The sequence below is a fragment of the Bufo gargarizans genome, chromosome 1 (assembly GCF_014858855.1).
Source record: "Bufo gargarizans isolate SCDJY-AF-19 chromosome 1, ASM1485885v1, whole genome shotgun sequence".
Lineage (NCBI taxonomy): Eukaryota > Metazoa > Chordata > Amphibia > Anura > Bufonidae > Bufo > Bufo gargarizans.
In genome coordinates this window covers 621,366,386-621,389,761 of record NC_058080.1, presented here as the reverse complement: position 1 = coordinate 621,389,761, position 23,376 = coordinate 621,366,386, and the positions used below count along the sequence as shown (strand labels likewise).

Sequence of the window (23,376 nt, the reverse complement as noted above, 5' to 3'; positions counted from 1 at the left end):
CGGAGCCTCCGTCTGCATTATTATGAGCGGATCCGTTCAGAACGGATCCGCCCGAACGCTAGTGTGAAAGTAGCCTAAATTAATACATTACAGAAATAGTTGTCCAGTCCAATAGACTTCATTGGAGAAGCTGTTGGAAGTCCTTTCTTTTAAGTTTCATTTGCCACAGTTTCCAATTTAAATGTACAGAACGATGTATAATATCTCAGTTACCTTGCATCGATGAAGGATTTTCCGAGCAGTGTCAAGCATGCGCTCTTGATCCTCAACTTCTTCTGCTGCATTAAACTGTTTGATGAATTCCTCTGTGACTTCCAAAGGCTTTCTATATAAAGATCACAAGGAATGCAATGATTTCAGATGTCATTTACTGATAAGTAACATAATCCTCTATTGAATCTTCAAAAGTAGTTAAGTAACAATATGAGATGGTGAGAAAGTTCTAAGACAAAGAGAGTGTTATTTTTATCCCAATCTATCACATATAAAGTAATGTGCTCTTAAGACATAACAAAGATTCAATGCTCATGCAATGCAAATGTTCATTTGGCTTTTATGTCTTTTAATTAATATGTATACTTTTGTATTACCTTTGCTATTTAAAATAATTTGCTATTTTTGATTATTGAAGGGGTTGAAGGTCCTCAGAATAGGTCATCACAATCAGATCGGTGGGGGTCCAACTCTAAGCACCCCAGCAGATCAGATTTTTGAAGAGGCTGTGGCACTCTGGCGAGCACTGTAGAATCCTCCTAGTTTAGTGACATCACATTCATCGGCACGTGGCCTAGGCACCACTTAGTCCCATTCAAGTGAATGGGGCTGAGATGCAATTCCGCTGCTATCCAATGAAAACCGCTCTGCTTTGTAAGCTGCGAGGAGGCAACAGTACTCAATGGAGCACCAAGGCCTTCTCAAACAGCTGATCGTAATGGGGGATCCTGGGTGTCAGACCACCACCAATCTAATGTTGATGACTAGAGATTAGTGAATTTTTCTTAAATTCGCTTCGCCGAATTTTTTGGGAAAAATTTGATTTGATCCGAATATATTAGTGGTGAATTATGTTAAAAAACGTTATTTCCTGGATGCTGAGAGACTTTATAGTTGTGTAGAACACTGTACCTTGCAGTAACATGAATAGGGAGTCTGCTTTGGTAGTGAAATAATACTGTGAGTCCCTATGACATGCAGATGACAGGTGTCGCTCTTAGAATCACTGCACACTTCACTTATTAGGGCAGTCACAGGGCCAAAACTGACCAAATACCTGAAGTATCAACTCAGCCTTACAGGTCGATGTTAGTGCCAAGAAGAAGCGCACTCCTTTTACACCGTCGCCAGCTGATTCCACATAGATGTTATCAGAACCTGTTCTATTAATCGCATATACAAGTAGAGCCCCCCCAGAAAGAGTGGAGAGGGTGTCAGCAGTAAGTTTGTGTTGACGTCACAGATTAATTTGCCCTTCCTCTTATCCATCAGAACAATAACCCCCCAAAAAACGGATCCTGTCTGTGGAGCATACGCCTTCACTCGGTCAGCATTTGCTCAATAATCCATCAGTATTGCTAATGCCCAAAAAAAATAGGAGTGGATCTAAAACAGAGATGACACGTGAATGGAATATTTGCATGTCTTCTATGTTTTGTACCCACTCCTGCTTTTGGCTACCAAATCATAAGCCAATTCTGATGGGACCATACAGGCCTTACAGCTGCTACACAGACAGGATCCGTTGTGGGTCTCATTTTTCCTTTCTTCTGACAGATCATAAGAAAGGTCAAATAAATGATGATGTCAGCCAGGCCGAAAGGCAAAATAGTGGCCCAGTCATGAAGTGGGGAGGGTTGGAAGAGCATGAGAAGTCCACAGAGTGGATCTATTACATATTGATGAGGTAGAAGCAGCATCAGGATACCACAGAGTGGCAAGGTGACTTAGTGTGGAGATGGCGGCAGCAGGAGGATACCACAGAGTGGCAAGGTGACATAGTGTGGAGATGGCAGCAGCATCAGGAGACCACAGAGTGGCAAGATGACATAGTGTGGATATGACAGCTGCATGAGGAGGCCACAGAGTGGCAGGATGACATAGTGTGGAGATGGGAGCAGCAGCTGCATCAGGAGACCACAAAGTGACCCAGTACCAGAGTGGGGAGGTGGGTGGCAATACCAGTACCCGCTGACGAAGGTGGGTGCAAGAAGGAGGACTTAGCATCAGATGTGTTGCATCAGGCGGTTTGCAGCATCAGAGTAGTAGCTGAGGCAGGTAGTCAGAAGAAACCAGTCACTTTTATCAAAGTGTTGGTGTGGCACCAAGGATGATCTAGTCTGATGCATAAGGAATTGGAGGTTGTAAATCCTGGCTGATCCACACCTGATTCATCTTTACAAAGGTCAGTCTCTCCACATTTTGGGTGGACAGGGGAGTTCTCCTTGGGGTATATATGGCCCCCGCTGCACTAAACACCCGCTCTGATGCCACACTACTGGCCAGGCAGGACAGCTTTTCCAGGGCAAACTCTGCTAGTTGTGGCCACAAATCCAGTTTGGATACCCAGTAGGCCAGAGGATCTTCATTGTGGGGTGGCAGGATGCTGTCCAAGTATGCCACCACCTGCTGGTTTAGGTCCTGCTCCAGGTCTGCCTGTGGCTGATGCTGGTAAGTAGTTTCTTCATTATGCAGGTGAAGAAAGCTACTCATCAGCGACTGTAGACTCAGGCTGCTGCTGATGGAGCTGGTACTGCTCCTGCCACCCCACCCCTCTCCAGCAGCCATGGCAGTGGAACGTGAGCGCAGAGAAATTCACACAAAAAACACACAAAAAAATTCTTGATGCTAATTATTAGCATTTAGGATTCGTTTGTGTCACCTGACTACAGAGCGGGAGTGAGTGAAGTGCTTGCTATTACTCCCGCTCCTTGGTCTCCCGCTGTGCTTGAAATACTCACCTTTCCAGCAGGGGGCCTCCAGACACTCCACAGAACATCCATGGTCCCGCGCTGCACTGACCTCCTGACGTGCGCACACCGTCAGGCGCAGAGCAGCGCAGAACGATGTAGTGTCGGCTGTGCCCCTGCTGAAAAGGTAAGTTGGTGAGACTAAGGCCGGGGGCGCCCGGAGTACACAGCGTCATAGCAACCAATGATGCTGTGCATTACAGGTGTCAGGAGGAGCGGGGGGGATCTGCTGGCACAAGGGGGGAGAGCTGCTGGCACAAGGGGAGGAAAGCTGATGATACAAGGCGGGGGAGCTGCTGGCACAAGGGGAGGAGAGCTGCTGGCACACGGGGGAGCAGCTGGCGCAAGAGGGGAGAGCTGCTGGCACAAGGGGGGAGAGCTGATAGCACAAGGGGGGAGAGCTGATAGCACAAGGGGGGAGAGCTGCTGGCACAAGGGGGAGAGCTGCTGGCACAAGTGGGGGGAGGTGCTGGCACAAGGGGAGGAGAGCTGATGGCGCAAGGGGGGAGAAGCTGGCACAAGAGGGGAGAGCTACTGGCACAAAGGGGGAGAACTGCTGGCACAAGGGGGGGAGAACTGCTGGCACAAGGGGGGAGAGCTGCTGGCACAAGGGGGGAAGCTGCTGGCACAAGGGGAGAGAGCTGCTGGCACAACGGGGAGAGAGCTGCTGTCACAAGGGGGAGAGCTGCTGGCACAAGGGGGGAGCTGCTGGCACAACGGGGGAGCTGCTGGCACAACGGGGGAGAGCTTCTGGCACAAGGGTGATAGCTTCTGGCACAAGGGGGGGAGCTGCTGGCACAAGGGGGAGAGCTGCTGTCACAAGGGGGGAGAGCTGCTTTCACAAGGGGGAGAGCTGCTGGCAAAAGGGGGAGAGCTGCTGGCACAAGGGGGATCTGCTGGCACAAGGGGGAGAGTTGCTGGCACAAGGGGGGAGAGATGCTAGAACAAGGGGGGAGAGCTGCTGGCACAAGGGGGGAGATGCTGGCACAAGGGGGGAGAGCTGCTGGCACAAGGGCAGAGAGCTGCTGGCACAAGGGGGGGAGCTGCTGGCACAAGGGGGGGAGCTGCTGGCACAAGGGGGGGAGCTGCTGGCACAAGGGGGGAGCTGCTGGCACAATGGGGGAGAGCTGCTGGAACAAGGGGGAGAGCTGATGGCACAAGGGGGGAGCGGCTGGCACAAGGTGGATCTGCTGGCACAAGGGGGGAGAGCTGCTTGAACAAGGGGGGAGAGCTGCTGGAACAAGGGGGGAGAGCTGCTGGAGCAAGGGGGGAGAGCTGCTGGAACAAGGGGGAGAGCTGCTGGCACAAGTGGAGGAGAGCTGCTGGCACAAGGGGGGAGAGCTGCTGGCACAAGGGCGGAGAGCTGATGGCAATGGGGTGGGGGAGAGATGATGGCACTGGGGGAACGGAGCTAATTGCATGGGTGGGTTGATGGCACTTGGGGGAACTGATGCACTTGGGCTGATCGCACACGGGGGAACGAAGGGTGTTGGGGACTGATGGTAGGGGTCTGATGAGTTTTTATAAAGGAAAACAGTCAATTAATTTTTTCTTATTAATTACTCGATTAATCGTAAAAAATAAATCGATAGAATACTCGATTTCTAAAATAATTGTTTACTGCAGCCTTACTCTGTTCGTATAGTCGGTCCAACATATGGAGGGTGGAATTCTAACAGGTGGAAACGTTGCATATCAGCCTATGTTGGGGGATGCCGTTCTGCCGCTGCAGCTCAAGGAGGGTGTGATTTGCGGTATACGAGTGGCTGAAGTGCATGCAAAGTTTACTGCCCATTTTTAGGGTGGAAGACTTCAGGAATTGCTTGACAACCAGATTGAACAAGGTGATTTTCACCCCAACAGTCCGCACTGACTGATTGCTACCGCCGTTGCCTCCATGAACCCCTGCACCACTACTTCCCGGGCAAGTAGGCTGATGCGAAGCTGGTGGTCTATTCTACCCCGGGCACGTTTGGCTCCCAATCTCCCACTGCTGCCACCCTGCTGACTCCCAGCAACACTAGCGACTTGCTGGCTCAGCCGCTGACTGACAGGGGGCAAACTGTCACCCTCTTCTCCTGATGATGACGAAGCCACTTCTTCACACAGCTCCCAAGCTTCATCATCATCAAGTAGTGTCTACACTTCACTGATGTCCTCCTCAACAGCTTCTGGGCCAGGAGCCTGACCACCCGCAACACACGCTCCAGTGCCATTCTCCTCATCACTACTTGCCCGCCTAGCAGAGGAAGTGGCAGAAGTCTCCTCCACATCTTGGCTGAGCAGTAGCTGCTGACTATCCTCTAGTAGCTCATCCTCGCTGAAAAGTGAAGCTGAGCCCACTGCATGTAGTTCTTCTTGCGGTTGGTTGAGGACAGGTGAGGGCACAGAGCCTGCTCCTGGGCCATGCTAACTAAGGGTTGTGTCTGACGAACCCACCGATTGTTGGCTGGGGGTGTCTGATGTCACTTGGGATAACGTGGATGACCGAGTTAACCAATCAAGAACCACAGGCTTGCTGGTCAAGACACGACGGCTAGATGACACCGGGAGTTCAGGCCTCTCGCTGCGACTACTGCTGCCACAACCCCTTACCCTGCTGCGACCTCTGCTTGCGCCAGAAACATTCAGGCCTCTGCGACTCCTCTGTGAATGGCCTGGGACTTCTCTGCCTGACATACTTGTAGCTGAACTAAACAAATGAAATGGAAATTAAAACACCCCTAAAAGCGACTAATATATTTTTCATTTTGTACTGAAATAGGACAATAAACGCTTTCACCACATCTAACTGCTGAAATGCACTGAGAATATATTTTTCTTGTTGTACTAAAATATGACCCTAGACCAGGCTTGGCCAACCTGCAGCTCTCCAGCTGTTGTAAAACTACAACTCCCACCATGCCCTGCTGTAGGCTGATAGCTGTAGACTGTCCGGGCATGATGGGAGTTGTAGTTTTGCAACAGCTGGAGAGCCTCAGGTCAGCCATCCCTGCCCTAGACGCTTTGACCCCAAAAAAAAATTCAAGAGTGAACTGTGTATTTATATTTCTTGAAGTACTGAAATACGCCCCATACGCTTTAACCAGAAATAACTGAAGCAGTGTACTGAGAATATATATTTCTTGTTGGAAAAGTGGTCGCTAGCTCCCCGACGCGCGTTTCGCCATCTCGCTTCCTCAGGAGGAGTAAGTGGTTAGAGGGGAATGTGTCTGATTTTAAAGGAAGTAACTCCACTGAAAAGTGGCGCTTTGTGTCATGTGATTCATGCGATGACTGATGATCAGCTGGTATGGCGCATGACGAATCCTATATCGCCACGTAATATCCGCTTCCGCCCTTCCCCATGATAGACACATAGACTGACGTCGCCGGCGCCCGATCTCCTTGGAGACTGAGGGAAGCGTACGTGCGGAGGACCGTCATGCACACTTGTTGTACTGAAACACACCCCTATATGCTTTCAGCAGAAATAACTGCAACAGTGCAGTGCGTATATATTTTTCTTGTTGCACTGAAATACGCCCCCTATACGCTTTCACCAGAAATAACTGCAGAAGTGAAATGTGTATATATTTTTCTTGTAGTACTGAATAATATACTGAGACATAAGGCTCTAAAGACTTTTCAACATAACACTTGCAGCCCAATAACAAAAAGCTTGAATGACAGAGCTGTCTAATGACTATTTAGATACCCATATAATCGTTCCCTGCTCTTGTAAATCACTTTCCTGTCAATGTCCCTAGCGCCTTCTGACATCTCTCCCTGCACTAAGATGCTGTGAAATGATTCCTCCCTATCCTTTCCCTGCACTGTTATAAATAGCTTTTTATGTCTTTTTTTTTCCACAATCGTTTTTCCAATAGCTGTCCCTAGCACCTTCACATGTCTGTCCCTGCACTCTGAACGCTGGAAAGAGTCTGACTGTAAGATGGCCGACGTATTTATAGGGCTGTGACATCACAGGGCTGGCTGATTGGCTGCATGCAGGCATGTCAATCTGGGTGATCCCGCCTTCCCGGAGTTCCTTGCCCCATGTCCTCAGTCCTCACACATGTATCCGCCATTTTAGGAAAAATGCAATTCGTTACCACGAAGCGCGAGGAAATTCGCATTTGTTGCAAATCAAATCAGCTTCGATTCGCTTATCTCTATTGATGACCCATCCTGAGGGTAGGTCATCAATATCAAAATCTTGGAAAACCCCTTCAATATTTACACTGCAATCAACTAATGGTGATCCACCTTGGAGAACATTTCAGGGAACTGAGTCAAGGTGAAGGTTAAAGGTTGGTATAAAGTGCAGCCATATTGGTTGTCAACTTTAAATGAGCTTCACAGTAACAGTATAATTCAAGACTACAGCTGCTAAAAGGCAGGTTTATTTCAGAAAGTGTGACATGTCAGACAACCCAGGATTTGGGTTTGACGCAAAACCTGTTAAAAGGGCCAGGGTACTGGAGTCAGAGGAAAAGGAAAGACTTCACGCTATCCATTCCACCCAAGTAGTCCTGTCTTAGGCTGCCTGATGAGCCTACTTAGCAGCTGAGAGACCTCCTGAAGAAAGGGCTCCCAGTCTGATGAAAGACAGACTATTTCAAGAGCCTGTGAAAGCCAGGACCCTGTGATGGGCTTTATGTTTGTTTGAGATACTTGCTGGTGGATGGCCTAAAGTTTCTTTTCAAACTGTTTAGTAAAACTGTTTGCTGTGTGTGATGACAATAAAGCTGTTTGAAGCCAAATCGTCTTTGTGCAATTGAAATTCTTCATGTGCTAACCATTGTACCCCGGAGATGCTGATCCCAGCAGCTAAATGTGTCGCCTTAGATTCACATTTGTGTTGGAGCTTCTGTTGCAGATTCCATGATTTTTCCTGCAGTATGCAGCACAATTTTTTCGAAGATATGATGGACACGGTGATAGAACCCATCAAACCCATGATAAATGGTGTCCATCAGACGTCATTGGATGTGATGGATCTGGCACGGCCTGACTCTATGAAGAACAAAAATTCTAATGCAGATGTGAACCTAGTCTAACTGGCAGAACCAATAGTGAAATTGGAGCTGCTGCCTCCTGCCTTTCTGATACTTCTGTTACACCACTATTTTTACACAGGTAACACTAGACAGAGAGATTTTAGATCACATTTAACATTAGTCAAACCTGGAGTTTCATTTTAAATCCGTACCTTTTACATTTTCTTCCCGTGCTTTCTTTTGTTTTCTCCAATAACTTTTTCTGGAGTTCATTGTGATATTTTGTTGAGAGAATCCCAAACTTTTGTGTGACTGGTATCTTGACAATTGGCATTTTTCTAGTGTACTACTACAAAATAAAATAATGTAAAAATACAGAAAATAATATGTGATTAACACAAAATACATATGTTCATTTATAGGTTCTGTAGAAATGACACTTATTCAGAGTTAGAATAAAAGACTTGATAAAAGGGGTTGTCCCAAACTAGATGTTTATCACCTTTCCACATGATAGGTGCTAAATATGTGATCGGTGGGGACCCAGCTACTGGGATCCCCACTAGCACTAGAATGGGAAACCTGATCCCCCTGTTCCTCCTCATTGCAGTAGAGCATGTGCCTTGATGCTCCATTCAATGTCTATTGTGCTGACAGAAACAGCCAAGTGCTGTACTCAGCTGTCTCCATCAGTCCCATAGACTTCGAACTTAGGACAGGTCATCAATTTGTAGATGAGTGGGGGCCGGACTGTTGGCATGCCCTTGCTTCAGCGGGTGTTGTGTCCCCTTCAATGTTCAATGGCAGTGACTGTGCCTTGGTATTAAAGCTCAGAGCAGTTCAGCACCATTAACGTTTATGGGACTAAGCAGCAATGCTACAAACAACCCCTACCATGAAGAAGACTCCAACAGGTGCTGCTGAGCCAGTCAGCTAATTGACAGGAGACATTATTCAGACCCCCATCCATTATCCAATCCTCCCCCCCCCCACCCCCACCCACCTTCCCTCCTCTCACAGTAACCTAGCACAGAGGTACTGGCAGACAGCAGTAGTGAACATTCAGATCAGAGTGTGGAGAGGGAGGAAAGTACTCAAGTCTTTAGGGATAGGCAGATAACCAGAGACAGATTGTCTAGGACATGCAGAATTTAATTTATCAGGACCCCCAAATGCAGGGATATATTTACATCTAATGCTGTCAAAAACATTAATAATAAATCAATGTGCTCCACCTTCTTCTACTTAAATATTATACAGAAATAATCCCATACAATACCAAAATAACAACACACATCATGTATTTCAAATAATAATGCAAATTACACAATGTAACTACAATGTTATAGTGCACAAATATTAAGTTGTAAGGATCTAATACTACACAATGCCTAAACACCGTGCATGGCTCCACACACAGCCTACTGAAGCAGAGGGTGGGGGTTCTGCTTCATACTCAGCTTGTTGGGGGATGGGTAAGGTTTGGCTCTGTACTCATAGGGGGAAAAGGCAGTTGCAGAAATCAAGGAGACAGACAGCGGTCACCTGTGGAGATATGGCTCTGTATACCCTGCCAGGAGAAGGAAGAGGCAGGAAGCTGGGGCGATGAAGAAAAGTGAAAAACACATGATACCTACATTTAATGAAGACCTGTAACTTTTATGGCATCCATTAATACTATGTTTTTATCACTGGATACCATATAGAGTAGCCCCTCACTTCTGCAGCCCAACCTACCCTTTACAGCATTACATACCCCCATCCCATCCAATAAGATAAGATAATCCTTTAATGGTCCCACCATGGGGACATTCACAGTGTTACAGCAGCACAGAGAATACAAAAACTCCAAAATAAAGGCATTACAGTACAGGGTACAGATTAAAAAAAAAAAATTTATTACCCTGCTACCACCAATGATATGTCTGCTGTTGTTCCAGTGCCCCATCATTGTACCTAAGGTGCACCCCACTTCCCTCAAATATCATTTTTCAGCTATACCAGAGCCTGATGATGTGGATAATAATGAAAGGAGATGCTTAACTACAAAATAATGGGCCCCATAGCAAACCGCTTCCCTGTGCCGCCATTGTTCTCACACACACACTGCCAACTTCTTTCTCACAAACTTCTCCCCATGCTGCCATCTTTCTCACATAGAATGCTTCCCATGCTGCACTGTCTTATACAGACTGCTCCATAAGCTGTCCTCTTTCTCACACAGACTGCTCCCCTCTTTCTCATACACATTGCTCCATCATGATGCATAAACCTCGTGCACACCAGACATACAAAGTGCATACATACACACACACCCAACCAGGTGTAACCGCATGCACTTGACAGCAAGCTACCTAGCAACAGCTCAGATTACTATACTGCCAAGTACAATCATGTTACCAGCGGTAACCACACGTGAGGCAACATCTCAGCAGCCCTCACCATGTGGTTGACAATAAAACCAAACCGCAGGCAACTGCATGCGGATCCTGAGTCACGACCATGACCATGGTCGTGACAGCTGCCCTCTTTCTCACATACACAGCTCCACCATACTGCCCTCTTTCTTACACATACATCTCCCTATAGGACCCTCTTTCTCACACACACATGTCTCCCCATAACACCCTTTTTCTTGCACAGACTGCTCCACCTGCTTTCCTCTTTCTCACACTGAGTACTCCCCATGTCCTACTCTTTCTGATACACAGTGCTTCACCATGCAATCATCTTTCTCACAAAGACTGCTCCCTATACCACCTTCTTTCTAGCATACACTGCTCTGTCATGCCACCTCTATCCCACACAGACTGCTCCTCATGCCACCTCTATCCCACACAGGCTGCTCTGTCATGCCACCTCTACCCCACACAGACTGCTCCTCATGCCACCTCTACCCCACACAGACTGCTCCTGATGCCACCTCTACCCCACACAGACTGCTCCTGATGCCACCTCTACCCCACACAGACTGCTCCTCATGCCACCTCTACCCCACATAGACTGCTCCTCATGCCACCTCTATCCCACACAGACTGCTCCTCATACATAGGGATGAGCGAACTCGAACTGTATAGTTCGGGTTCGTACCGAATTTTGGGGTGTCCGTGACACGGACCCGAACCCGGACATTTTCGTAAAAGTCCGGGTTCGGGTTCAGTGTTCGTCGCTTTCTTGGCGCTTTCGTGACGCTTTCTTGGCGCTTTTTGAAAGGCTGCAAAGCAGCCAATCAACAAGCGTCATACTACTTGCCCCAAGAGGCCGTCACAGCCATGCCTACTATTGGCATGGCTGTGATTGGCCAGAGCACCATGTGACCCAGCCTCTATTTAAGCTGGAGTCACATAGCGCCGTCCGTCACTCTGCTCAGATTAGCGTAGGGAGAGGTTGCGGCTGCGACAGTAGGGCGAGATTAGGCAGATTAACTCCTCCAAAGGACTTGATTAATCGATCGATCTGCAGCTGTGGATCATTGAGCTGCTGCAATTCAATTGCTCACTGTTTTTAGGCTGCCCAGACCGTTTGTCAGTCACTTTTTTCTGGGGTGATCGGCGGCCATTTTGTGTCTTGTGCGGTGCTGCGACCAAGTGCATCCAAGCTGCGACCAAGTGCATTTAACCCTCAATGGTGTGGTTGTTTTTTGGCTAAAGCCTACATCAGGGTGAAGCTGTCACACCAAGTGCATTTAACCAGCAATAGTCTGTTCATTTTTTGGCCATATACTACATCAGGGGCAAGCTGCGCCCGTCACCAAGTGCATTTAACCCTCAGTAGTGTGGTTGGTCAAGCTGTCACACCAAGTGCATTTAACCAGCAATAGTCTGTTCATTTTTTGCCCATATACTACATCAGGGGCAAGCTGCGCCCGTCACCAAGTGCATTTAACCCTCAGTAGTGTGTTTGGTCAAGCTGTCACACCAAGTGCATTTAACCAGCAATAGTCTGTTCATTTTTTGGCCATATACTACATCAGGGGCAAGCTGCGCCTGTCACCAAGTGCATTTAACCCTCAATGGTGTGGTTGTTTTTTGGCTAAAGCCTACATCAGGGTGAAGCTGTCACACCAAGTGCATTTAACCAGCAATAGTCCGTTCATTTTTTGGCCATATACTACATCAGGGGCAAGCTGCGCCCGTCACCAAGTGCATTTAACCCTCAGTAGTGTGGTTGGTCAAGCTGTCACACCAAGTGCATTTAACCAGCAATAGTGTGGTTATTTTTTGGCCATATCCCAGTCTAATTCTGTCACTAAATCCATACCGGTCACCCAGCGCCTAAATACTAGGCCTCAAATTTATATCCCGCTAAATCTGTCGTTACCGCTGTACTGCTGTGGCTGGGCTAGTTATTTAGTGTCCGTCAAAGCACATTTTTTGTTCAGGGTTGAAATACAATTCCCAATTTAGCAATTTCATAATTTAGTGGTTTCTGCTATATCAGAGCTATTTGAAATCTATCCCTAAAAGGGTATATAATATTCAAGGTGCACATAGGGTCATTCAGAATAACTTCACACACACGCTACTGTGCATTTCCAAATCTAATTCTGTCACTAAATCCATACCGGTCACCCAGCGCCTAAATACTAGGCCTCAAATTTATATCCCGCTAAATCTGTCGTTACCGCTGTCCTGTTGTGGATGGGCAAGTTATTTAGTGTCCGTCAAAGCACATTTTTGGTTCTGGGTTGAAATACAATTCCCAATTTAGCAATTTCATAATTTTGTGGTTTCTGCTATATCAGAGCTATTTGAAATCTATCCCTAAAAGGGTATATAATATTCAAGGTGCACATAGGGTCATTCAGTATAACTTCACACACACGCTACTGTGCATTTCCAAGTCTAATTCTGTCACTAAATCCATACCGGTCACCCAGCGCCTAAATACTAGGCCTCAAATTTATATCCCGCTAAATCTGTCGTTACCGCTGTCCTGTTGTGGATGGGCAAGTTATTTAGTGTCCGTCAAAGCACATTTTTTGTTCTGGGTTGAAATACAATTCCCAATTTAGCAATTTCATAATTTAGTGGTTTCTGCTATATCAGAGCTATTTGAAATCTATCCCTAAAAGGGTATATAATATTCAAGGTGCACATAGGGTCATTCAGAATAACTTCACACACAAGCTACTGTGCATTTCCAAGTCTAATTCTGTTAGTAAATCCATACCGGTCACCCAGCGCCTAAATACTAGGCCTCAAATTTATATCCCGCTAAATCTGTCGTTACCGCTGTCCTGTTGTGGATGGGCAAGTTATTTAGTGTCCGTCAAAGCACATTTTTTGTTCTGGGTTGAAATACAATTTCTAATTTAGCAATTTCATAATTTAGTGGTTTCTGCTATATCAGAGCTATTTGAAATCTATCCCTAAAAGGGTATATAATATTCAAGGTGCACATAGGGTCATTCAGAATAACTTCACACACACGCTACTGTGCATTTCCAAGTCTAATTCTGTCACTAAATCCATACCGGTCACCCAGCGCCTAAATACTAGGCCTCAAATTTATATCCCGCTAAATCTGTCGTTACCGCTGTCCTGTTGTGGATGGGCAAGTTATTTAGTGTCCGTCAAAGCACATTTTTTGATCTGGGCTGAAATACAATTCCCAATTTAGCAATTTCATAATTTAGTGGTTTCTGCTATATCAGAGCTATTTGAAATCTATCCCTAAAAGGGTATATAATATTCAAGGTGCACATAGGGTCATTCAGAATAACTTCACACACACGCTACTGTGCATTTCCAAGTCTAATTCTGTCACTAAATCCATACCGGTCACCCAGCGCCTAAATACTAGGCCTCAAATTTATATCCCGCTAAATCTGTCGTTACCGCTGTCCTGTTGTGGATGGGCAAGTTATTTAGTGTCCGTCAAAGCACATTTTTTGTTCAGGGTTGAAATACAATTCCCAATTTAGCAATTTCATAATTTAGTGGTTTCTGCTATATCAGAGCTATTTGAAATCTATCCCTAAAAGGGTATATAATATTCAAGGTGCACATAGGGTCATTCAGAATAACTTCACACACACGCTACTGTGCATTTCCAAGTCTAATTCTGTCACTAAATCCATACCGGTCACCCAGCGCCTAAATACTAGGCCTCAAATTTATATCCCGCTAAATCTGTCGTTACCGCTGTCCTGTTGTGGATGGGCAAGTTATTTAGTGTCCGTCAAAGCACATTTTTTGTTCAGGGTTGAAATACAATTCCCAATATAGCAATTTCATAATTTAGTGGTTTCTGCTATATCAGAGCTATTTGAAATCTATCCCTAAAAGGGTATATAATATTCAAGGTGCACATAGGGTCATTCAGAATAACTTCACACACACGCTACTGTGCATTTCCAAGTCTAATTCTGTCACTAAATCCATACCGGTCACCCAGCGCCTAAATACTAGGCCTCAAATTTATATCCCGCTAAATCTGTCGTTACCGCTGTCCTGTTGTGGATGGGCAAGTTATTTAGTGTCCGTCAAAGCACATTTTTTGTTCTGGGTTGAAATACAATTCCCAATTTAGCAATTTCATAATTTAGTGGTTTCTGCTATATCAGAGCTATTTGAAATCTATCCCTAAAAGGGTATATAATATTCAAGGTGCACATAGGGTCATTTAGAATAACTTCACACACACGCTACTGTGCATTTCCAAGTCTAATTCTGTCACTAAATCCATACCGGTCACCCAGCGCCTAAATACTAGGCCTCAAATTTATATTCAGCTGAATTTGAATACAAAACATTGGGCCAAATAATATTTTTGTTGTTGTGGTGAACCATAACAATGAGGAAAACATCTAGTAAGGGACGCGGACGTGGACATGGTCGTGGTGGTGTTAGTGGACCCTCTGGTGCTGGGAGAGGACGTGGCCGTTCTGCCACATCCACACGTCCTAGTGTACCAACTACCTCAGGTCCCAGTAGCCGCCAGAATTTACAGCGATATATGGTGGGGCCCAATGCCGTTCTAAGGATGGTAAGGCCTGAGCAGGTACAGGCATTAGTCAATTGGGTGGCCGACAGTGGATCCAGCACGTTCACATTATCTCCCACCCAGTCTTCTGCAGAAAGCGCACAGATGGCGCCTGAAAACCAACCCCATCAGTCTGTCACATCACCCCCATGCATATCAGGGAAACTGTCTGAGCCTCAAGTTATGCAGCAGTCTCTTATGCTGTTTGAAGACTCTGCTGGCAGGGTTTCCCAAGGGCATCCACCTAGCTCTTCCCCAGCGGTGGAAGACATAGACTGCACTGACGCACAACCACTTATGTTTCCTGATGATGAGGACATGGGAATACCACTTCAGCATGTCTCTGATGATGACGAAACACAGGTGCCAACTGCTGCGTCTTTCTGCAGTGTGCAGACTGAACAGGAGGTCAGGGATCAAGACTGGGTGGAAGACGATGAAGGTCGTGCCACTGACTTTCACAGTTCGGAGGAAGAGGCAGTGGTGAGACCGAGCCAACAGCGTAGCAAAAGAGGGAGCAGTGGGCAAAAGCAGAACACCCGCCGCCAAGAAACTCCGCCTGCTACTGACCGCCGCCATCTGGGACCGAGCACCCCAAAGGCAGCTTCAAGGAGTTCCCTGGCATGGCACTTCTTCAAACAATGTGCTGACGACAAGACCCGAGTGGTTTGCACGCTGTGCCATCAGAGCCTGAAGCGAGGCATTAACGTTCTGAACCTGAGCACAACCTGCATGACCAGGCACCTGCATGCAAAGCATGAACTGCAGTGGAGTAAACACCTTAAAACCAAGGAAGTCACTCAGGCTCCCCCTGCTACCTCTTCTGCTGCTGCCGCCTCAGCCTCTTCTGCTGCTGCCGCCTCGGCCTCTTCCTCCGCCTCTGGAGGAACGTTGGCACCTGCCGCCCAGCAAACAGGGGATGTACCACCAACACCACCACCACCTCCGTCACCAAGCGTCTCAACCATGTCACACGCCAGCGTTCAGCTCTCCATCTCACAAACATTTGAGAGAAAGCGTAAATTCCCACCTAGCCACCCTCGATCCCTGGCCCTGAATGCCAGCATTTCTAAACTACTGGCCTATGAAATGCTGTCATTTAGGCTAGTGGACACAAACAGCTTCAAACAGCTCATGTCGCTTGCTGTCCCACAGTATGTTGTTCCCAGCCGCCACTACTTCTCCAAGAGAGCTGTGCCTTCCCTGCACAACGAAGTATCCGATAAAATCAAGTGTGCACTGCGCAACGCCATCTGTAGCAAGGTCCACCTAACCACAGATACGTGGACCAGTAAGCACGGCCAGGGACGCTATATCTCCCTAACTGCACACTGGGTAAATGTAGTGGCAGCTGGGCCCCAGGCGGAGAGCTGTTTGGCGCACGTCCTTTCGCCGCCAAGGATCGCAGGGCAACATTCTTTGCCTCCTGTTGCCACCTCCTCCTTCTCGGCTTCCTCCTCCTCTTCTTCCACCTGCTCATCCAGTCAGCCACACACCTTCACCACCAACTTCAGCACAGCCCGGGGTAAACGTCACCAGGCCATTCTGAAACTCATATGTTTGGGGGACAGGCCCCACACCGCACAGGAGTTGTGGCGGGGTATAGAACAACAGACCGACGAGTGGTTGCTGCCGGTGAGCCTCAAGCCCGGCCTGGTGGTGTGTGATAATGGGCGAAATCTCGTTGCAGCTCTGGGACTAGCCAATTTGACGCACATCCCTTGCTTGGCGCATGTGCTGAATTTGGTGGTGCAGAAGTTCATTCACAACTACCCCGACACGTCAGAGCTGCTGCATAAAGTGTGGGCCGTCTGTTCGCGCTTCCGGCGTTCACATCCTGCTGCTGCTCGCCTGTCTGCGCTACAGCGTAACTTCGGCCTTCCCGCTCACCGCCTCATATGCGACGTGCCCACCAGGTGGAACTCCACCTTGCACATGCTGGACAGACTGTGCGAGCAGCAGCAGGCCATAGTGGAGTTTCAGCTGCAGCACGCACGGGTCAGTCGCACTACAGAACAGCACCACTTCACCACCAATGACTGGGCCTCCATGCGAGACCTGTGTGCCCTGTTGCGCTGTTTCGAGTACTCCACCAACATGGCCAGTGGCGATGACGCCGTTATCAGCGTTACAATACCACTTCTATGTCTCCTTGAGAAAACACTTAGGGCGATGATGGAAGAGGAGGTGGCCCAGGAGGAGGAGGAGGAGGAAGAGGGGTCATTTTTAGCACTTTCAGGCCAGTCTCTTCGAAGTGACTCAGAGGGAGGTTTTTGGCAACAGCAGAGGCCAGGTACAAATGTGGCCAGCCAGGGCCCACTACTAGAGGACTAGGATGAGGAGGAGGTGGAGGAGGATGAGGATGAAGCATGGTCACAGCGGGGTGGCACCCAACGCAGCTCGGGTCCATCACTGGTGCGTGGCTGGGGGGAAAGGCAGGACGATGACGATACGCCTCCCACAGAGGACAGCTTGTCCTTACCCCTGGGCAGCCTGGCACACATGAGCGACTACATGCTGCAGTGCCTGCGCAACGACAGCAGAGTTGCCCACATTTTAACCTGTGCGGACTACTGGGTTGCCACCCTGCTGGGTCCACGGTACAAAGACAATGTGCCCACCTTACTTCCTGCACTGAAGCGTGATAGGAAGATGCGCGAGTACAAGCGCACGTTGGTAGACGCGCTACTGAGAGCATTCCCAAATGTCACAGGGGAACAAGTGGAAGCCCAAGGCCAAGGCAGAGGAGGAGCAAGAGGTCGCCAAGGCAGCTGTGTCTCGGCCAGCTCCTCTGAGGGCAGGGTTAGCATGGCAGAGATGTGGAAAACTTTTGTCAACACGCCACAGCTAACTGCACCACCACCTGATACGCAACGTGTTAGCAGGAGGCAACATTTCACTAACATGGTGGAACAGTACGTGTACACACCCTTCCACGTACTGACTGATGGTTCGGCCCCATTCAACTTCTGGGTCTCTAAATTGTCCACGTGGCCAGAGCTAGCCTTTTATGCCTTGGAGGTGCTGGCCTGCCCGGCGGCCAGCGTTTTGTCTGAACGTGTATTCAGCACGGCAGGGGGCGTCATTACAGACAAACGCAGCCGCCTGTCTACAGCCAATGTGGACAAGCTGACGTTCATAAAAATGAACCAGGCATGGATCCCAAAGGACCTGTCCGTCCCTTGTCCAGATTAGACATTAACTACCTCCCCTTAACCATATATTATTGGACTCCAGGGCACTTCCTCATTCAATCCTATTTTTATTTTCATTTTACCATTATATTGCGAGGCTACCCAAAGTTGAATGAACCTCTCCTCTGTCTGGGTGCCAGGGCCTAAATATATGCCAATGGACTGTTCCAATGTTGGGTGACGTGAAGCCTGATTCTCTGCTATGACATGCAGACTAATTCTCTGCTGACATGAAGCCAGATCCTCTGTTACGGGACCTCTCTCCTCTGCCTGGGTGCTGGGCCTAAATATCTGACAATGGACTGTTGCAGTGGTGGCTGACGTGAAGCCTGATTTTCTGCTATGACATGCAGACTGATTCTCTGCTGACATGAAGCCAGATCCTCTGTTACGGGACCTCTCTCCTCTGCCTGGGTGCTGGGCCTAAATATATGCCAATGGACTGTTGCAGTGGTGGCTGACGTGAAGCCTCATTCTCTGCTATGACATGCAGACTAATTCTCTGCTGACATAAAGCCAGATTGTCTGTTACGGGACCTCTCTCCTCTGCCTGGGTGCTGGGCCTAAATATCTGACAATGGACTGTTGCAGTGGTGGCTGACGTGAAGCCTGATTTTCTGCTATGACATGCAGACTGATTCTCTGCTGACATGAAGCCAGATTGTCTGTTACGGGACCTCTCTCCTCTGCCTGGGTGCTGGGCCTAAATATCTGACAATGGACTGTTGCATTGGTGGCTGACGTGAAGCCTGATTCTCTGCTATGACATGCAGACTAATTCTCTGCTGACATGAAGCCAGATTGTCTGTTACGGGACCTCTCTCCTCTGCCTGGGTGCTGGGCCTAAATTTATGAAAATGGACTGTTGCAGTGGTGGGTGACGTGAAGCCTGATTCTCTGCTATGACATGAAGACTGATTCTCTGCTGACATGAAGCCAGATTGTCTGTTACGGGACCTCTCTCCTCTGCCTGGGTGCTGGGCCTAAATTTATGAAAATGGACTCTTACAGTGGTGGGTGACGTGAAGCCTGATTCTCTGCTATGACATGAAGACTGATTCTCTGCTGACATGAAGCCAGATTGTCTGTTACGGGACCTCTCTCCTCTGCCTGGGTGCTGGGCCTAAATTTATGAAAATGGACTGTTGCAGTGGTGGGTGACGTGAAGCCTGATTCTCTGCTATGATATGAAGACTGATTCTCTGCTGACATGAAGCCAGATCCTCTGTTACGGGACCTCTCTCCTCTGCCTGGGTGCTGGGCCTAAATATCTGACAATGGACTGTTGCATTGGTGGCTGACGTGAAGCCTGATTCTCTGCTATGACATGCAGACTAATTCTCTGCTGATATGAAGCCAGATTGTCTGTTACGGTACCTCTCTCCTCTGCCTGGGTGCTGGGCCTAAATTTATGAAAATGGACTGTTGCAGTGGTGGGTGACGTGAAGCCTGATTCTCTGCTATGATATGAAGACTGATTCTCTGCTGACATGAAGCCAGATCCTCTGTTACGGGACCTCTCTCCTCTGCCTGGGTGCTGGGCCTAAATATCTGACAATGGACTGTTGCATTGGTGGCTGACGTGAAGCCTGATTCTCTGCTATGACATGCAGACTAATTCTCTGCTGACATGAAGCCAGATTGTCTGTTACGGGACCTCTCTCCTCTGCCTGGGTGCTGGGCCTAAATTTATGAAAATGGACTGTTGCAGTGGTGGGTGACGTGAAGCCTGATTCTCTGCTATGACATGAAGACTGATTCTCTGCTGACATGAAGCCAGATTGTCTGTTACGGGACCTCTCTCCTCTGCCTGGGTGCTGGGCCTAAATTTATGAAAATGGACTGTTGCAGTGGTGGGTGACGTGAAGCCTGATTCTCTGCTATGACATGAAGACTGATTCTCTGCTGACATGAAGCCAGATTGTCTGTTACGGGACCTCTCTCCTCTGCCTGGGTGCTGGGCCTAAATTTATGAAAATGGACTCTTACAGTGGTGGGTGACGTGAAGCCTGATTCTCTGCTATGACATGAAGACTGATTCTCTGCTGACATGAAGCCAGATTGTCTGTTACGGGACCTCTCTCCTCTGCCTGGGTGCTGGGCCTAAATTTATGAAAATGGACTGTTGCAGTGGTGGGTGACGTGAAGCCTGATTCTCTGCTATGATATGAAGACTGATTCTCTGCTGACATGAAGCCAGATCCTCTGTTACGGGACCTCTCTCCTCTGCCTGGGTGCTGGGCCTAAATATCTGACAATGGACTGTTGCATTGGTGGCTGACGTGAAGCCTGATTCTCTGCTATGACATGCAGACTAATTCTCTGCTGATATGAAGCCAGATTGTCTGTTACGGTACCTCTCTCCTCTGCCTGGGTGCTGGGCCTAAATTTATGAAAATGGACTGTTGCAGTGGTGGGTGACGTGAAGCCTGATTCTCTGCTATGATATGAAGACTGATTCTCTGCTGACATGAAGCCAGATCCTCTGTTACGGGACCTCTCTCCTCTGCCTGGGTGCTGGGCCTAAATATCTGACAATGGACTGTTGCATTGGTGGCTGACGTGAAGCCTGATTCTCTGCTATGACATGCAGACTAATTCTCTGCTGACATGAAGCCAGATTGTCTGTTACGGGACCTCTCTCCTCTGCCTGGGTGCTGGGCCTAAATTTATGAAAATGGACTGTTGCAGTGGTGGGTGACGTGAAGCCTGATTCTCTGCTATGACATGAAGACTGATTCTCTGCTGACATGAAGCCAGATTGTCTGTTACGGGACCTCTCTCCTCTGCTTGGGTGCTGGGGCTAAATTTATGAAAATGGACTCTTACAGTGGTGGGTGACGTGAAGCCTGATTCTCTGCTATGACATGAAGACTGATTCTCTGCTGACATGAAGCCAGATTGTCTGTTACGGGGCCTCTCTCCTCTGCCTGGGTGCTGGGCCTAAATTTATGACAATGGACTGTTGCAGTGGTGGCTGACGTGAAGCCTGATTCTCTGCTATGACATGCAGACTGATTCTCTGCTGACATGAAGACAGATTCTCTGTTACGGGACCTCTCTCCTCTGCCTGGGTGCCGGGGCCTAAATATCTGAGAATGGACTGTTCCAGTGGTGGGTGACGTGAAGCCAGATTCTCTGCTATGGGACCTCTCTCCAATTGATTTTGGTTAATTTTTATTTATTTTATTTTTATTTTTATTCATTTCCCTATCCACATTTGTTTGCAGGGGATTTACCTACATGTTGCTGCCTTTTGCAGCCCTCTAGCTCTTTCCTGGGCTGTTTTACAGCCGTTTTAGTGCCGAAAAGTTTGGGTCCCCATTGACTTCAATGGGGTTCGGGTTCGGGACGAAGTTCGGATCGGGTTCGGATCCCGAACCCGAACATTTTCGGGAAGTTCGGCCGAACTTCTCGAACCCGAACATCCAGGTGTTCGCTCAACTCTACTCATACATCCTTATGGCTCCCTCTTTCTTTCACAGGCTGCTCTCCTATTCCACCTCTCTCAGCCTCTTCCCCATACCTACTCTCTTTCTCTCACACACTCCTATGAAAAAGATCTGACATAATTGTTAAAGTCTCTGGACACCTTTGAAAAAAAATATATTTTTACATACAGTATGTTAGTAGTTAACGTTAAAAAAAAAGTTTTCACATTGTTTTGGTCAGTACCAGTAGTATAAACCTTTCCATTACACGCTTTCTCTGTTTAGGTTCCGCTCCTGGCTTTGGCACACAAACACTGATGCAAAATACTAACCAAAATATTGCTGCATGAAAATGGCTGCTTTCCCTTTCATTTACATATGGGAAGGGGGTGGGGAGGATCCCAGACTTTAACATTTATGTTTTTAGTGGCAAAACTGCAGCAATTAATAGGATGAGGTCCAGAAAGTACAGATTATCTATGCAGAAAACAGTTATGTTCTGCTAAAGGTGTAATATTTTCCCTATTGGATAGGGGATTATCATGAGCACTTTTAAAATTCAGCTTTTTATGTTACAACATGTGAAGGATGTTGTGAAGGAAAAATTGGATCAGAAAGATTTTTTATTTTTTTTTCACTGGTGGTTACAGTTATGGGGTTACAGTGGGAACACCTAAAAAATTAGACTGTTTAAATTTTTTTAGGAAAAAAAGGTTTATTATTTATTGTGCAGTGTTTAGAGGATACAGAAATTTAGCAAATTTAACAGAAATTTAACAGTTTAGAGTAAACCACTCCCTTCACACTGGGACTTTGTATATTATCTACAGATAGTAATGTGGTAAATGCACAATTAAAGTTATGGGGATTTAAAGGGGTTGTCCCACAAAGAACATTCTACAGTTTTTAAACCAGCGCCTGAATCTGAATACTTTTGTAATTCCATGAGCTCCGGTGAGTGCAATGGCACTCTGAAACAGCTGATCGGAGGGGTGCCGGGACTTGGACCCACACTGATGTGGTAATGATGACCTATCCTGAGGATAAACCATCATTGTCATTTCCAGGATAACCCCTTTAAGTTGGAGGTTTCCGATTTCTTTTCAGTTATTTAGTGGGATTTAAGTAAAAAAGGCATTAGGTCTAAATTATACAATATTTTGATAGCACATAATTTTTGACGAGTCTTTTGACGAAAAGTTGTAGAGGATAGGATGCTGAAGTAGAGGATTTCCCTAGGGATTAATGGGCTAAGGTACATACCAAACCTCCCAATTATTTACATATGGCACATTATACTCTGCAGAAACTTTCACAAAAGATGAGCATAAATGCCCCAGAGGCAACAATACTAATGCAGATATGTCCCGACCAGGTTGGTGGGATGAGATAAACTCTTCAAAAGTTATATCATTTACAGTTTAGTTCGACTTGTGTGTTAGGGGAAGATTTAACGATCCAGGGATCTACTAAACTAAAAATATCTTAATGAAAGTCTGTTTTTAGCTAGAAGAGTTATCTCTTATAAATGGGGGGGGGGGGGGGGGGGGTGGAAACGATTTCCTCAGATACCTTTGCTTGGGTTCATCTCATGACAAAGAAGGCCTTTTTAGAAGAACTAAAATACAAAGAGCTTGGTAGTGAAATGAATGATTTCTGGAGTAGATGGCTACATAAACTTGGGAACAGGATTTACTGTGACACCTTCTTCTGAACGATTTAAAACATCATGGGAATAAGATTTAATATTTTGTAGTACATTACTTAAATTGTATTTTTTTCTCTACTTTCCCCTAGGTACAATTTATTGATCTATATT

The 23,376-nt window shown here is 47.2% G+C and overlaps 1 protein-coding gene across 2 annotated transcripts in view; it reads right to left on the bottom strand.

Moving 5' to 3' along the window:
• Positions 1–23,376, bottom strand: part of TMEM232 (transmembrane protein 232) — a 210,074-nt gene that overhangs the window by 164,965 nt on the left and 21,733 nt on the right. For both annotated transcript variants that reach the window (XM_044291232.1, XM_044291238.1), the window contains 2 exons: positions 8,158–8,294; positions 214–325 (listed from right to left, as the gene is read on the bottom strand). In XM_044291232.1, the coding sequence (XP_044147167.1) occupies positions 214–325; positions 8,158–8,279 (234 nt within the window). In that variant the 5' untranslated portion in view covers positions 8,280–8,294. The remainder of the gene's footprint in view (positions 1–213; positions 326–8,157; positions 8,295–23,376) is intronic.